This window comes from Protopterus annectens, chromosome 8.part0, assembly GCF_019279795.1.
Source record: "Protopterus annectens isolate FY-2018-M chromosome 8.part0, PAN1.0, whole genome shotgun sequence".
Classification (NCBI taxonomy): domain Eukaryota; kingdom Metazoa; phylum Chordata; order Ceratodontiformes; family Protopteridae; genus Protopterus; species Protopterus annectens.
The window spans coordinates 363,255,573-363,270,007 of NC_056741.1; the positions used below are offsets into that span (position 1 = coordinate 363,255,573).

General features: G+C 39.3%; 1 protein-coding gene across 2 annotated transcripts in view; it reads right to left on the reverse strand.

The window, feature by feature from the left end:
• Positions 1-14,435, reverse strand: part of LOC122808811 — a 2,021,113-nt gene that overhangs the window by 646,037 nt on the left and 1,360,641 nt on the right. For both annotated transcript variants that reach the window (XM_044079872.1, XM_044079871.1), the window contains one exon: positions 4,848-5,008. In XM_044079872.1, coding sequence (XP_043935807.1) covers positions 4,848-5,008 — 161 coding nt within the window. The remainder of the gene's footprint in view (positions 1-4,847; positions 5,009-14,435) is intronic.

The window sequence follows — 14,435 nt, forward strand, 5'->3', positions numbered from 1 at the left end:
TTGAAGTAGCCCCTGTACAAAATTGCTACCAGAGATAATAGATAAAAATCTCAAATTTGATCTTCATGTTCAAAATAATATTTAAAAAAAAAACTGACCAAAAACTTGCAATGGTCTAGAGACATAAACATTTTCTAAACACTACTTCCAAAGCCACCCTTGCCACCACATACCTCTTACCTTCACTCCTTTATGGGGCTACAATCCTTCCTAGCCTACAAATCTCTCCAAAAGCCATGCTAGAAGTATGCTACAATAAAACTGCAAAATTCACTGCCAGTGCAGCACTGTGCATCCACCACTAAACATTACTCCAGGCCTTAAAGTGGCTTGAACTTCTCCATCACTTAAATTATTTACAGCTAAATACCACACATCACATTATATATAAACCTATGGCTTTCTCTGTCCTTGATACCATTCACCATAACATAACATCCACCCTAACAGATGACAAACATCTCCTGTCTGTACATCAACTTAAGCAAATCCCCAGACACAGCCTGTACTCCTATTTTGGAATTTTTGGAATTCCAAGTTGGAATTCTACACCTCTATTAGGCTAAATAAACCTTCATACCTTTAAACACATGCAGTAAAAGAATTCTGATGCAAGTCTTGGCTGTGCTTCTGTTTCATTCATGGCTGAATTCTTACCCTCCTTAATTACCTCCACTTTCCATAGCTGCTTTTTACCACCTGTACCCATACCTTTACTGTAAATACTTTAGAACATGTTCAAAATACTTCACACTTCATGTGCTACTATTTTTCACTGTTAATTTGCAAACTTATTTCTATTGTCTGGTCTTGCTTTTCAATGCGTAAACAGTGTACTTGCATTCTGTATTATTGCTGCTGATCTATTCTTTAGTGCACTTCAGCTGTATCATCTACATAATCATTTTGCTATAGTTTTTACATCTTCAGTTTTTGTATTTTTATGTAATTGGATCTTTTCTTCTTGGGGCTCTGCTGAAAATTGGTACTTTTGGACCAGCCAGACTTTCCCAGAAAACAAAAGACAAAAAAATAAATGATTTATTGATTTATTTTACATTTGAAAATGAGTTAGACTGACTGAGCTACATAGTGCTTTTTCAGTGGAGGCCCATGGTGAAAAGCTCCACAGTTTTACAATTTTAGTGTTAACAGTGTCAGTGGGTTACAACTGTATCATAAAAATAATAATGGAGAGAGAAAAAAAACATAATAAGCATGCATAAGAGAAACTATTCAATACAAACATTTTCAATAAACAGTGAAGAGAGTTCACAATGTATGTAGTTATTTCATGAGACGTGACATTAGAAATGGAGATAAGAGATGGGGAATACTTTGAAGACGTTTACGAGCTAAAAAGGTTTGAAATTTTGGTGATTACTTATGAATTAATGGGCTAGATCAGGGAGGATGAGTGCAGAGGCAGGACCAATGAATTTGGAGGTGCTCTCTAGTGGCAGTTTTGAATTGATTTGGATGTTTGAGGGACCTGATTTCTAATTGTAATTTGTTCCATAATATGGTGGCATTGTAGCTGTAGACGTTGCAGCTGATTTTAGTGTTAGGTTTGTATATTTGTAGTAGGTTAAAGTCAGAGCTACGTAGGGACCTAGTGGGGGAATATTGAGAGATGAGGGGGAGATAGGCTAGGGCAGAAGGATTTCAGGTACAGTATAGAGTGAATTATCTGTAGTTGAAAGAGTAGAAGCTGGTGAGGAAATTCCAGCCAGTTTAGGTATCTTAGGGAAAGACAGTGATGTGATTTACAAGTTTGGAGAGCAGTGAATCCGGCAACCTTGTTATAGGTAGACTCTAGTTTAGTTAGTAGTGTAGAGTTCAGATCGGTAAGAATATGGCAGCTATATAGAAGGCTAGGTAGTAGGTACGCATGACAGAGGGTTATTTTTGTTTTGTTAGAAACATTTTGTTTTGATAAAGAAGGCCAAGTTTTTGTGTCTTTTTGATGCAGTTGTTTACATGTAGAGCAAACTTGATATGGTCATCTATCATTACTCCTAGTAGTTCTGTACTAGGTTCAACATTAATGGGGGTGTTATTGAGGGACAGTACAGAAAATGTAGATTTAAGGTAGGTGAAGTTCTTTGGGAGAAATAACAGTTTGTCTTTTTAGGGTTAATAATTAGCTGGTTGCCACAGAGCCAGGATTCAACTGAGTTAAAAGATGCTCGACTTTAAGAGATACGGTCAGAGGGAGTACCTACAGTGGTGGTGATGATAGTGGAGTCATCTGTGCATTGTAAAAAGGATGACCATGGACAGGATGTGTGGAGTAGACTAGTGAATATACTGAATAGTAATGGGCCAAGGATAGTTCCTTGGGGACTCCCATTTTGGCAGGAAGAGGAGGGGAGAGAGCTGACAGCCATCTCACTGATTGCAGTCAGTCAGTGAGATAGTTGGAAAACCAGGCAGTAGTAGAGGCAGAAAGTTTAGGTTAGCCAGTTTGTTCAGCAGAAAAGGGTGAGAGACCATATCAAAGGCTTTTGAAAGGTTGAGGAATAGGCAGGAGATCAACTTATTATTGTCTCTGGCTAGATAAATAGTATTAATGAAGGATATAAAGGCAGTTGTAGTGCTATGCTTAGGGCGAAAGTCATGCTGTGTAGGAGTGAACACGTTTTCCTGTAGAAGCTATTTCATGATTTGTTTGTGTATGCATTTTTCCAGTATTTTTGAGAGTGGTGAGAGGATTGCAATGGGTCTGAAGTTTGTCATGTCAAAATAAATAAGAACTGGAGGTGGGATATTTAGAAAAGGCAAGGTGCAAATGACACAGAAATAAATGGAATTTGTGGGAGCACTGCACAGAGAAAATTATCCAGGAGGAGAGATGTTTAAGTGAAGGTAAGAAATGAGCAACTTATGTAATGTAGGAGTGAATAACAATTGTTAAAAAAATGTTGCTGATGTAGTTTGTTATCTTTTCTATTATGTTCATAGGTTAGTACTAGGCTAACTGCCCTTGCGAGCCATTTTAAGCCTAGCCAATTATCCCTGTGATTCAAAAACTGTGTGTTGTGTTGTAAGGCAAACACCTTAACCATTAGGCCACCACCCCCCCCCCCAAACCCATATTCTCCTTCGGTTTGACCTTGAACCACTACTGCACTATGTGTGCTTTGGTCATAAATAATAATTTAAGAAAGGTATTAAAACACACAGAGTGGTATAGAGGATAATTTCATTTACTCATGGAAAACAGTGGGATTTTCAATCCAAATTCATCCTAGACTTCGTGGACTGTAATAGCACTAGACATCACAGTTAAATACACAGGAGAGCCAAAGTACCAAAAAATGATTAAACAAATAATCAGCCAAATTAATACTGACAATAGAATTTTGAAACAAGTTGAAGGGACTAATATGAAATCCACCACTGCTGTTTTCAATCAAGCAAAACTGACCCACAGGAAGTTAAGTTATGGAATATTAAAACAATTCAGATCAATAGCTAGGATTATGGACTCCCAAGAACACATGCAGCCAAAGTCTAACAAAGTTAAATTTTCACCACCTCATATACATTTTTTAACTTTACTAGTATGGCAGTTGTTTTGTATAGTATGAGTTGAATGTAACTATGGCTGTTAACAGTTTATGTGATAAGGGCAGATGTGGGAAAATAAAATTTATTTTTCTTTATCTTGAGTTTAGGAAGGCATACTATATACCCTCAAACAAACTTTAATAGATAGCTTTAGCTACTGCTGGAGTCAGTCACATTGTGCTAGCTTGAAAAATGAATAGACAACTGGACAGAGAGTAGGAGCAAAAGGAGTCCGTAGTAAAGAAATGTGCATAACTGTTGGTTGGTATACTACATGGCTGACGTTCGGGTCTTTTTCTGTTTCTAACAGAAACACAGCAGAAGTAAAAGAGGGAATGTTTTACCTCCTTGTAGTTGAAACCAAGACCTTCATTAAGCAGAATATAAAATGTAAAATAAGTAGGATGAAAAGGAAATGTTGCAAAGTTGATGGAATAGTTAAATAAATGTTAGGCAGCTATGACTTATATAAAGGAGTGTAGCTTATTGAAAGTATGTAATAAAGTCCAGAGGATGATTACATCAAGACACTATAAATAATAAAAATGGAAGGAAACTGGTATATAATCCTACCTAATCTGCAGATGTACAGTCAGTGTGAGAAGGGATGAGTATTTATGGATGTAGAGGAAAATATTCTTCTGCAGTGAAAGGTAGCTAGACCACATGTGTACTTCTGTGTACATTTCTAGAAACCATGCCTCTGCAAAGATTTACAGAAAGGAGGCTATATGGATAACAACAATAGCAGTGTAAGAGTCTTCACCAGAAGACATTACAAGAGGGACTTAATACAATTATATTTCAAGAAGGACTTGAACTTAATAACTATACAGTGACAGAAAGATGGAAATAAGGTCTTTAAAGAAACATCTGCTTACTGCAAAGGAAGCAACAAAGCTGAGGAAGGCAGTATATTTCAGAAGAAGAGCTTTACAGGGGGGAGGGTTACAATCTAGAGACACTGAGATGACGAGAGGAAACCCATTTTCCACAGTGTAGTAAGAACAGAACATAAATTATGAGAAAACTCTGGAATTCAAAACTGAGTTGGAATTCAAAAATGCATGTAAATTACATACAGCAATATAATCAGATGTAGGAAAAATGAAATAAATTAAGTAGGACTAGGAATTATTCAGTGCATAGGATTGTTAGATGAGGTAAAGCAGTTCATATCTGCTGACAAACTTCAAATTTCATTATTTCCTAGTGTAAGCTAGAAAATGTCCCTCCCTATTTAGAGACAATTTACTTTGAGTGCATATACGTACCTTGTGCTGACATCCCGTACTTCTTGCATTCTGGAGAAAAGCCACTGCTTATCCTGTGGAGTCAGGATGGCGTTAAGCTCTGATGAACGCTGGAAGTGATCAACAGCAATGTTCAGACTTCTGAGGTAGGATGCTTCAGAGACAATAAGCTCGAACTTGGCCTAAATATATAGTAAGAAAAACAGTCTTTACTCTTTAAGGCCATATCACAGTCCTCAGCTGCATTATACATGGTGTGTGCACTGAATCAGTCTGAGAACCTCACCAATACTGGTAAAATTTGTCAGGAAGATAAAAAGGATGCAAATATATGCATGTCAATGAATTGCAGTATTTTGCAGCTGCAAGTATCCTTCTCTGACAGCTGACTACACCTGAAGTGTTCTTTCTGTATGTAATACTAATAAGATTGTTGAGATGTTACAGCTATGATGCTATGATGTGTGTTGAGAAGATAAAACAACAGACAAAGGCTTCAGATAACATGGTCATCATTTTACTTCCTGCTTTATTAGTAGTAACTGCAAACTGTTCTGCTAGTGACAGATTGCTAGATGGAAGTATATATTGCATTGCATGCCTGGAAATCATACTCCTACTATGTGGAATGGCTATGGATGATTTGTCCTGTACTAACTGGACATCAGAAATACAACAGCTGTATATGATAGTTGGTTGTAATGGGGAAGCCTTATTAGTTTTGCATAGTAATTATGAAGAACCCTTGAGATGTGGCATAATACAACAGGTAACACAACATTTGTGTGACAGTACACTTGGAAACCCTATATGTATTTCAGTTAAGTTTTAGTAGAAATAGCCTATGACTATGTTGCAGGGTTTGCTATCATGGAGTCTGCAACATATTTCACACACATTCGCCTTAGGTTATGGTTTCATTGCCATTTATTTATAGTGCAAGTATGGTATGCAGTTTAATTATAGTGCAAGTATGGTATGCAGTTTAATTATAGTGCAAGTAGAGCAACTCAAAGTTGCTAACAACACAAAGAAGTACATGTACACTATTTAAGGCAATTACATTTCAGTTTAGTTTATAAAGTCTGTCAGAAACCCAAAAGTTCATGCAGCTCCTTTTCATGATATTTCAGTTTAGCATTAAGCTTAATGTAATCTCCAACTCTGTATACAACTTAGACTCCTGGTATATCCACAGGTAATTTGATAATCCATAAGCAAATTCCCATCTCAAGTATTCTGCAAGTAAGCTAGTACTCCTCAGGTAAATCCATAGCTTCTGGCCCACCAAAACATCTTGTGGTTACAGTACCCCTAAGAGTCTGCTTGCTTGTTCTTGCTAATCCTCAAAGAGCAGTAACCATCTCTGCCTGTTTAGGCTCTAGGCCTTCTTTTTAATGACATCACAGCAGGTACTATACAGCTGTCTAAATACACAGAATTGATGACTATCGCACACTTTACTAGTGAAGCAATAGTATATAAGCACTTTACATGAGTGCAACAGTCACAATGCTACAATGCTCCCTCCCCAGCAGTTCTAACTGGAAATAGTTTTGAGTCTGAGATAACTTATCCATATTTGTGTTTTTGCTGCCCAGTCTTTTTTTAACAGCAAATTTAAAGGATTTCAGAGCAAAGACTGCATGCATAAGTTTGGGAATGACACCCTTTTAACTGTATAGACATTGTAGGGGTGTTTGGTCATTTACCAGGGTAAAGCATCCCAGTAACTGACATTGTAAGGATGGTAGTGCCCACTTAATAGCAAAACATTCCCACTGCATTGCAGAGTACCTTGTTTCAGTCTTACTCAACAAGAAGAAACAAAAGTACACTGTTCAGGGCACAGTTCAATTTTTGAAGTCTAACAGAAACCCAACAATCTATGCAGTTCCTTTTCTTGATATTAATCAGAATAAGCTGACTATAATCTCCAAATGTATCCACAATTTATACTTTTGATAAGGGCACAGGTACTCCACAAGAAAATGCACAGCTTTTAGGACTCTGTAGGTAATGTGGTACTCCATATGTGGATCCGCAACTTCCATTAATCCACAACAATAGTATCATGAAGAGATTCCATTCTTGGTCTTGCAGATCCCTATTCAAGAGAAGCAAGTTTCTCTACATGTTTAGGCTACAAGTCTTCTTTTTAACAGCATTACAGCAGTTTTACATTTGGATACCTGATACAATTTTGTCGCAGTAATATGTGGCATATATACAGAACGACAAGCACTTTAAACAAGAAAATAGTCACTATTCCACAGTGACCCCCTTACAACACAACTCATTGTTCTGTACAACTACGGATAGGTTGCAGGACCGAAATAACCCATGTAAATTTGCATTTTTGTTGCCTGGGCTTGTATTTAACAGACAGCTTAATGTGCTGTAGGAATAAAGACTATCTGCACAATTTATGGTTGGCATCCCTTTGTTTTTATAACCACTGTAGAGGTGCACATTTATTTCCCTGTTGTAGGGAAGTTAGTGCCCACTTAATAGTGAGATATTCCATCTCTTTGACAAAGTATCTTCTGTCAGCATTATTCATCTTCCTCCTTAGGTAGCAAACTGTGTGGTCTCCAACATCTACCATAGCTCCTAACTCAACCTACAATGCATTTGTATAAACAGCAAAAGGTTTCCTACAGTCAGGGGCAAATAAAACTGGTTCTAAATATATATATATATATATATATATATATATATATATATTTTTTTTTTTTTTAGTTGGTTAAAAACCTGTTTTGCTTCTGTGGTCCATCTTATCTGTATTTGGGCTTTACATTTTGTAGAGTCTATCAAAGGACAGGTTCTGGTAGCAAAGCTGAGTATGGATTTTCTGTAGTAGCCAGCTAGACCTAAAAATGCTTTCACCTGTTATTTGGTATTAGGTGTAGGCTAGTTTTTTGACAGCTTCTATTATGACTGTTTGGGGTATAATCATCTCTGTCCCAATCACCTGCTGCGGGTATCTGGCTTTCAAGATACAAATCTTATTTTTAGCAGGATGAACTACAAATCCTGTCTGTCTTAAAGAATCCAAGCAGCTTTCACTTTAAAACAAAACACAAAACAAATGAACAAACAAAAAATGCCACAAATAAAAACAATGAATTCCTTTATTCAAAAACGTTTAACACTTTCTTCACTTGATATCCTCAGAACTAACGTGTAGTCTCATAGCTATAATGGAGAAAATCATGTGACACTAAATTCAACATTTTTTTGGAAAAAAACATTAAAACATAATTACTCATGGAAATGACCTAATAGTTTGAGCTTGTAGAACACATTTAATATTAATATGATCCTTAAACCCTGGTGCACTGTCTGCTCTTAAGGACAATTGCCAAATAAGCTTCTTTACTTTTACTACATTATTCAAATATCCTCCTCTCAAATTAGCCTCTACATGATCAGCAATAAAAACAAAAATTCCTTTAAGTTCTTAGAATTATTTGAATGTTTTAAAAAGTACTGATTTCATCATTTTTTTAAGGGAGTATAAGTGCTCATATATTCACTGCAAGGGCTTCCTTTGCTTTTTCCCTTCACAGAAGCTTTTGCAGATTAAGCACGTACCAACATAAACTTCCTCAAGTTATTGCAGGTGTGGTGGTCACTGGCACCTTAGATCCTATAAGTGTGGGTGAAATTCATCACTTTACCTTCCTTTACCTATCTACATCTATCACACTTAAAGATAATTTTTTTCCTTCATAGTGTCATTGTTAGCCATTCATTATTATCATTTTCCAATATTTTCATAATAGTACTACTACTTTTAAAAATAAATTATGGATTACTAATCACTATTTTAACAAATTCCTCATTGCTCTGTAAAATTTTCCACTTATTGGCTAATGCATTCCTAATATTCCATACTTTTATAATTAAAGTAAAACAATTTACCTTACAACCAGCATTACAAACAGTAAATTGCAAATATTCAGTACTGTTATTTAAAAAACACATGACTCATGATAAAATTGTAATTTCTTCTTCAAAATGAAAAATAAATTTCCAGAAAATGATCTTTCTCATCAACCCAAAACTATACTGGCAAATGCTGCAGCCATAACAACTATCATTGCCACACAATTTATTTATTATTTATTTATTTTACATTTGTTGACCAGGTTTGTCCAACTGAGCTAAGTAGCACTTTTTCAGCGCAGGCCCAGGGAGAAAAGCTCCACATGTTCTACAGATTATCACTTACAAAAATAAGAAAACAATTAACAACTGGTTTACAGAAAATATTCACAGCAACGTATACATGAAAAACAAGGATTTACTACAGTAAACTAATCATTATATCTGTCAGATTTAGAATCCTACATCTTTCAGAAGGACAAACAATAGATGTGAAGTTGTTTTATCTCACCGTTCATTCTTACTGATGGGTTTGGAGCCGATCCTCAGCTCTGACTCGGCCAACTGGCAAAGCTCAAGGTCTTCAACCAGCTCGAGGCCAACTCCCTATCCCATGATGCACCTTGTGCTTCCCTCAGATCTCGTTTGTCGTCGTAACAGATCGGGAGTTCACCAGCTCAGGCCAGTGAATATAACTAAATTTTGATCTTCATTCTTAGCTAGTTGTAGTTTTTTTTTTTGGGGGGGGGTTATAGTTACTAAGTGCTCTGTAGCATATTTTTTTCAATGTGCTTTGGCACTTTTTGTTCTTTAAACACTTTTTTTCTGTTGTGTGCCCGTTTTTTTGATTGGGCCTAGTTCACCTATCCCAGTTTATATATATATATATATATATATATATATATATATATATATATATATATATATATATATATATATATATTCATATACACACACACACACACACACACACACACACACACACACACACACACACACACACACACATATATACAACTTAAAGTTTGAAGTTAAAGTTTAAAGTTAAACTTAGAAGTTGAAGCTTGAAGATAGTTTCTTTTTCTCTTATACTGCAGTTGGATAGCCGGAAGTTAAGGCTGATATCTTATTTTGCTTTTTTTGTGTTGATATAGTTGAGGGGATTATTTTTTTTCCTTTTGCTAATATGTCTCAACAGAAAAAAATGAAATCAGGTTTCATAAAATGTCCTAAGTGCGGACAGAAGATGTCCATCACAGATGGACATTCAGACTGCGTCTACTGTTTAGGTGAGGTTCACCTACAAGAGGATTGCTCTGTTTGTTATTCCTTTAGTAGCAGAGTGCTTCACGAAAGAACAACCTTCTTCTAAAGTGTCTTCTGGTTCGAACCGAAGAAAACCGCTTTGGCTCCAACCAGAGTTTCTGAGAAAACATTGACCTCGGCTCCACTGTCTCGGAGCCATCAGTTATCACTGTGGGTAGGAACCAGTATCTCTGACCCTTAAGTTTCCCATATTGAAATCCATTGCTTCTTCTGTGGCCTCTTCTTGGTCCTCAAGATTATCTGACATGGATGTGGACTGTGTAGTGCAGAGGCCTCTGCAGACACCGGCATTGGCAAAACTTTTATCAGCGCTGCCCACAGTGGCTTTAGAACCATTTAGTCCCACCCCTACTACTGTTGTTCCTCCTCCGATCCAACTCAAGGCTTTGGAGCCGGAGTGTTCGGAGCTGATGATAGCAGAACCATTGGAACAGATGTTCCAGGATTGTCGGTTCCATCGACTCTGACTTGCTTGGTGCCAACCTTGGAGTCTGGGAGCCGACACTCACTAGTCGGGTCCGGGGAGGATAGTCGAACTGACCTTTTGGTTCTAAATTTGCCTCCTGGGGCTTTGGCTCGGATGAGTTTGGCACCTACCTCTGGCTGAAAGCCCACTGCTTTGGTATGAGCAGAATCATCGGCTGCTTTGTATCTGGTGGTTCCCTCCCATCAAAGCCGGGGGGCTTTCGACGCCATGATGAGAATATTGTCGCCATGGGAAACCACATCAGATCTGGCAACCTCCTCCTCGAAGGCGCCAGTGCCTATCTCTGCTCCCCAGAACCCAAAGAAGAGTAGAGACCCAGTACCTCAGAAAGCCCCATTGGGCAAACCCTGCTTTTCTGAGACCTCACCAGAAGCTCCCACTGATGTAGTCCCTAGGAAGAGAACTTGCAAGAGGAAGCATCTGGACTCCCCACAGGAATTTGTCACCTCAGATACTGACTTGGATGAGTCAGAAGGGTCCCCACGGTCCCCCTCTGAGGATATCTCCTTTGGGGATATCCTGGAAATTCTTAAGCAGAGGGATGGCTGGAAGTCCATTAACCTTACTGATGATGAGTCAGTCCTCCTGAAGGCTTTTTGATCTCAGCCCTCCACCACTTGGGTCTCTCCACCCTTTGATGAGCTAATTGAGCTAATCTCTCAAAGTGCGTGTGAGTCCCCGGATACCATGGAGCCTGTCCCTAGGAGGCCTATTAAATTTATAACTTCTCCCCAGGACAAGACCTTCCTCACCAAAGGAGTGCCTGTTGATGCAGCAGCCACCATGAAGGAAGTGTCAGAAACTTCTACGTCTGTCTATCCTCCTAATAAGTATTCTAGGATCATGGACAGATATGGTAAGTGCATGTTTAGTTCAGCAACATTTGCTCACCGATCACTGAACTATCTAATGCACTTTGCAAAGTTGCAAAGGGAACTCCTAAAAGAACTGGGAGATACTCTACAGGGTTCATTAGCTGTGGGGGGTCTCAGAAAAAGTAACTTCCCAGCTCACTGCCCTTAATTCTCTCGTAAACTCTTCCATGCATCTGGTCTCGTATGCAGCTCATGGAACGAGTAGGGCAGAAGGTACAGGAATTGCTCTTAGGAGACATTCCTGGATGAGCTTATGCTTCTTTGTGGATCCCTTTAAGTCATCCTTTATTAACACCCCTTTCGATGGCTCATCCCTTTTTGGACCCAAAGTGAAGGAAATTCTTACCAGGCATGAGCAGGCTGGAAAGACTCTGTCTACCATCAGAGTCTGTTTTTCCACCCCTTCCAGACCTTACCCCAAAGGTCAGAAGGGAGGGAAAATGTTCCATAAAACACAAGGAGCTTTCCAGGACACTCATGGTGAACCCCCCTCTAGAGGTAGAGAAGGGGGTAAAAATTGAAGATGCTGTCCATGCGGAAGAGGGGGTCCACAGAATCAGGGCGACAGAGACCAGTTCTTTGGGAAGCCCTATCTGCACTTCTGAGAGGAGGCCCACCTGTCCATTTCTGGAGGCAGTCGGGTGACATTTCTCTTTGTATCCAGACACTTGGCTAAAAATAACAAAAGACAGCTGTGTACAAAGCATCATATCCAGAGATACTCAATTCCCTTTGCCAACCCCCGCATAAGAAAAATCCTGGAGGTTCCACCCAGTCACAGGGAACAAGTAGCCACAGAGATTCAAATGTTGCTGGAAAAAAAGAGTCATCCAACTAGTCCCAGTAGACCAAAAAGGCTCCAGAACTTACTCAAGGGTCTTTTTAATTCCAAAGAAAACAGGGGACTGGAGGCCCAGTTTGGATCTCAGCAGACTAAACAAGTCGGTAAGAAAGACAAAATTCCAGATAGTCACGCTACAGTCAATACTTCCCTTTTTAGGGAAAGGCAATTGGATGTGCTTGATAGATCTCCAGGATGTATACTACCACATAAAAATGGACAGGCCATCCAGAGTTCATCTGCGCTTCTGGTTGGGAGCCAGTCATTATCAATTTCACACTCTGCCCTTTGGTCTCATTACAGCCCTCAGAGTGTTCACCAAATGCATGGCAGTAGTCATGGCTCATCTGAGATGTTTGGGATTGCAGGTGTTTCCATACCTAGATGACTGGCTGCTCACTGCCATCACCAGGCATCAACTCATACAAGCAAGGGACACAACTTTGAACCTATGCAGTCAATTGGAGATTACTATAAATTCAGAAAAATCTGCTTTGTCGCTATCGCAACATACCAATTTTATAGGAGCAGAGCTAAATACCATTGCCATGACCTTAAACCTTCCACCAGAAAGAGTTTGTGTTCTATGAAAGCAAGTCCTGGACCTGCTCCTGAGTGAAAGAGCCCCGGTTTCAATGGTACTCAAACTGTTAGGGACAATGGTGACAGAGATCATTGTGACTCCTTTAGGTCGGATGCATATGCGTGTACTGCAATGGCTCCTGTTCACACAATGGTCTTTTCAAGAACTTCCAATGTCACACAAAATCCTGATAATGAATTCCTGCAAGAAGGACCATCAGTGGTGGCTGACATCCCACCAAATAACTCTAGGTCACCCCTTTGTCCTACCCACTCCCATAGCCACGGTGACCACGGATGCCTCTCTGACAGAGTGGGGGGGGGGGCATTATCAGGGAAGAACAGCCCAAGGCACGTGGAAGAGATACGAAGCTCATCTGCATATCAATGTCATGGAGATGAGAGCAGTACTTCTCATGTTGCAGTCCTTTCAAAACTCTCTCCCTCTGGGAACTATTGCAATTCAGACAGACAATATGTCAGTGGTGTAGTACATAAACAAACAAGGAGGAACCAGATCTTATCCTCTATGTCGAGAGGCCCTGAGAGTATGACAATGGGCAATGTCCACCCAGCACTTTCTGATAGCAATACACATCCCAGGGAAATCCATTGTGATAGCAGACAAACTAAGCAGAGTCCCTAAAGGAAGAAGTAGCGGAAAGGATATTCCACAGATGGGGCCAGCCTTGCTGCGATCTCTTTGAAACTCCAACAAACATGAAATGCAGCAGCTACTTTGCCCTAATTCCCCCTCCGGAGGATGCCCCAAGGGATGCACTTGTACACAGTTGGCCCCTGGGTCTCCTTTATGCCTTCCTTCCTTTCCCACTGATACCCAAAGTTTTACAAAAAGCCAAGGCTCTGGGAAGGACCATCATTCTAATAGCCCCTTACTGGCCTAGTCAAATTTGGTTCCCCTTCCTCCAGCCTCACCTATTGAAAGAACCTTGGATTCTGGACCCAGTGCCAGATCTCATGACTCATTCATCATGGGGTCTCCATCCGTCTCTTCAGTCCTTCAAACTGAGGGACTGACAGCTTGGCTGCTCCAATTCCCAACATAGCCAGGATTCACAATCTCTCAGCTGCGGCTCAGCATATTTTAACATCCTCTCATAAATCATCTACCAGGAAGTTATATCTGAGTAAATGGAAAAGGTTTCTTTCAGAACAATATTGACCTGTATTTGGCTTCAGTTTCATCCATTCTGGAGTTTTTGACTAAACTTTTCAATGAAGGGGCTGTGGCAGCAACCATTAGAGTTCAACTGACAGCAATTTCTAACTTTCATCTTGGTGACCAGGGGTCTAATATCATGTCACATAGACTCTCCAAAGCCGTTCTCAAGGGTACTATTCATATGAGACCACCCATCAAAGCTCCAGCTATGCCACGGAATCTAAATTTTGTTCTTTCCCAAATAATCATACCCCCTTTCGAACCAGCTTCATCTTGTGGCTTATCTATCATGGAAAACCATATTTTTAATAGCTATTACTTCTGCTCGGAGGGTTTCAGAGTTACAGGCCTTGTCCATTAAATCCCCTTATTTGATTTTCCATAATGACAGTCTCTCACTCAGAATGAATCCATCATTTTTACC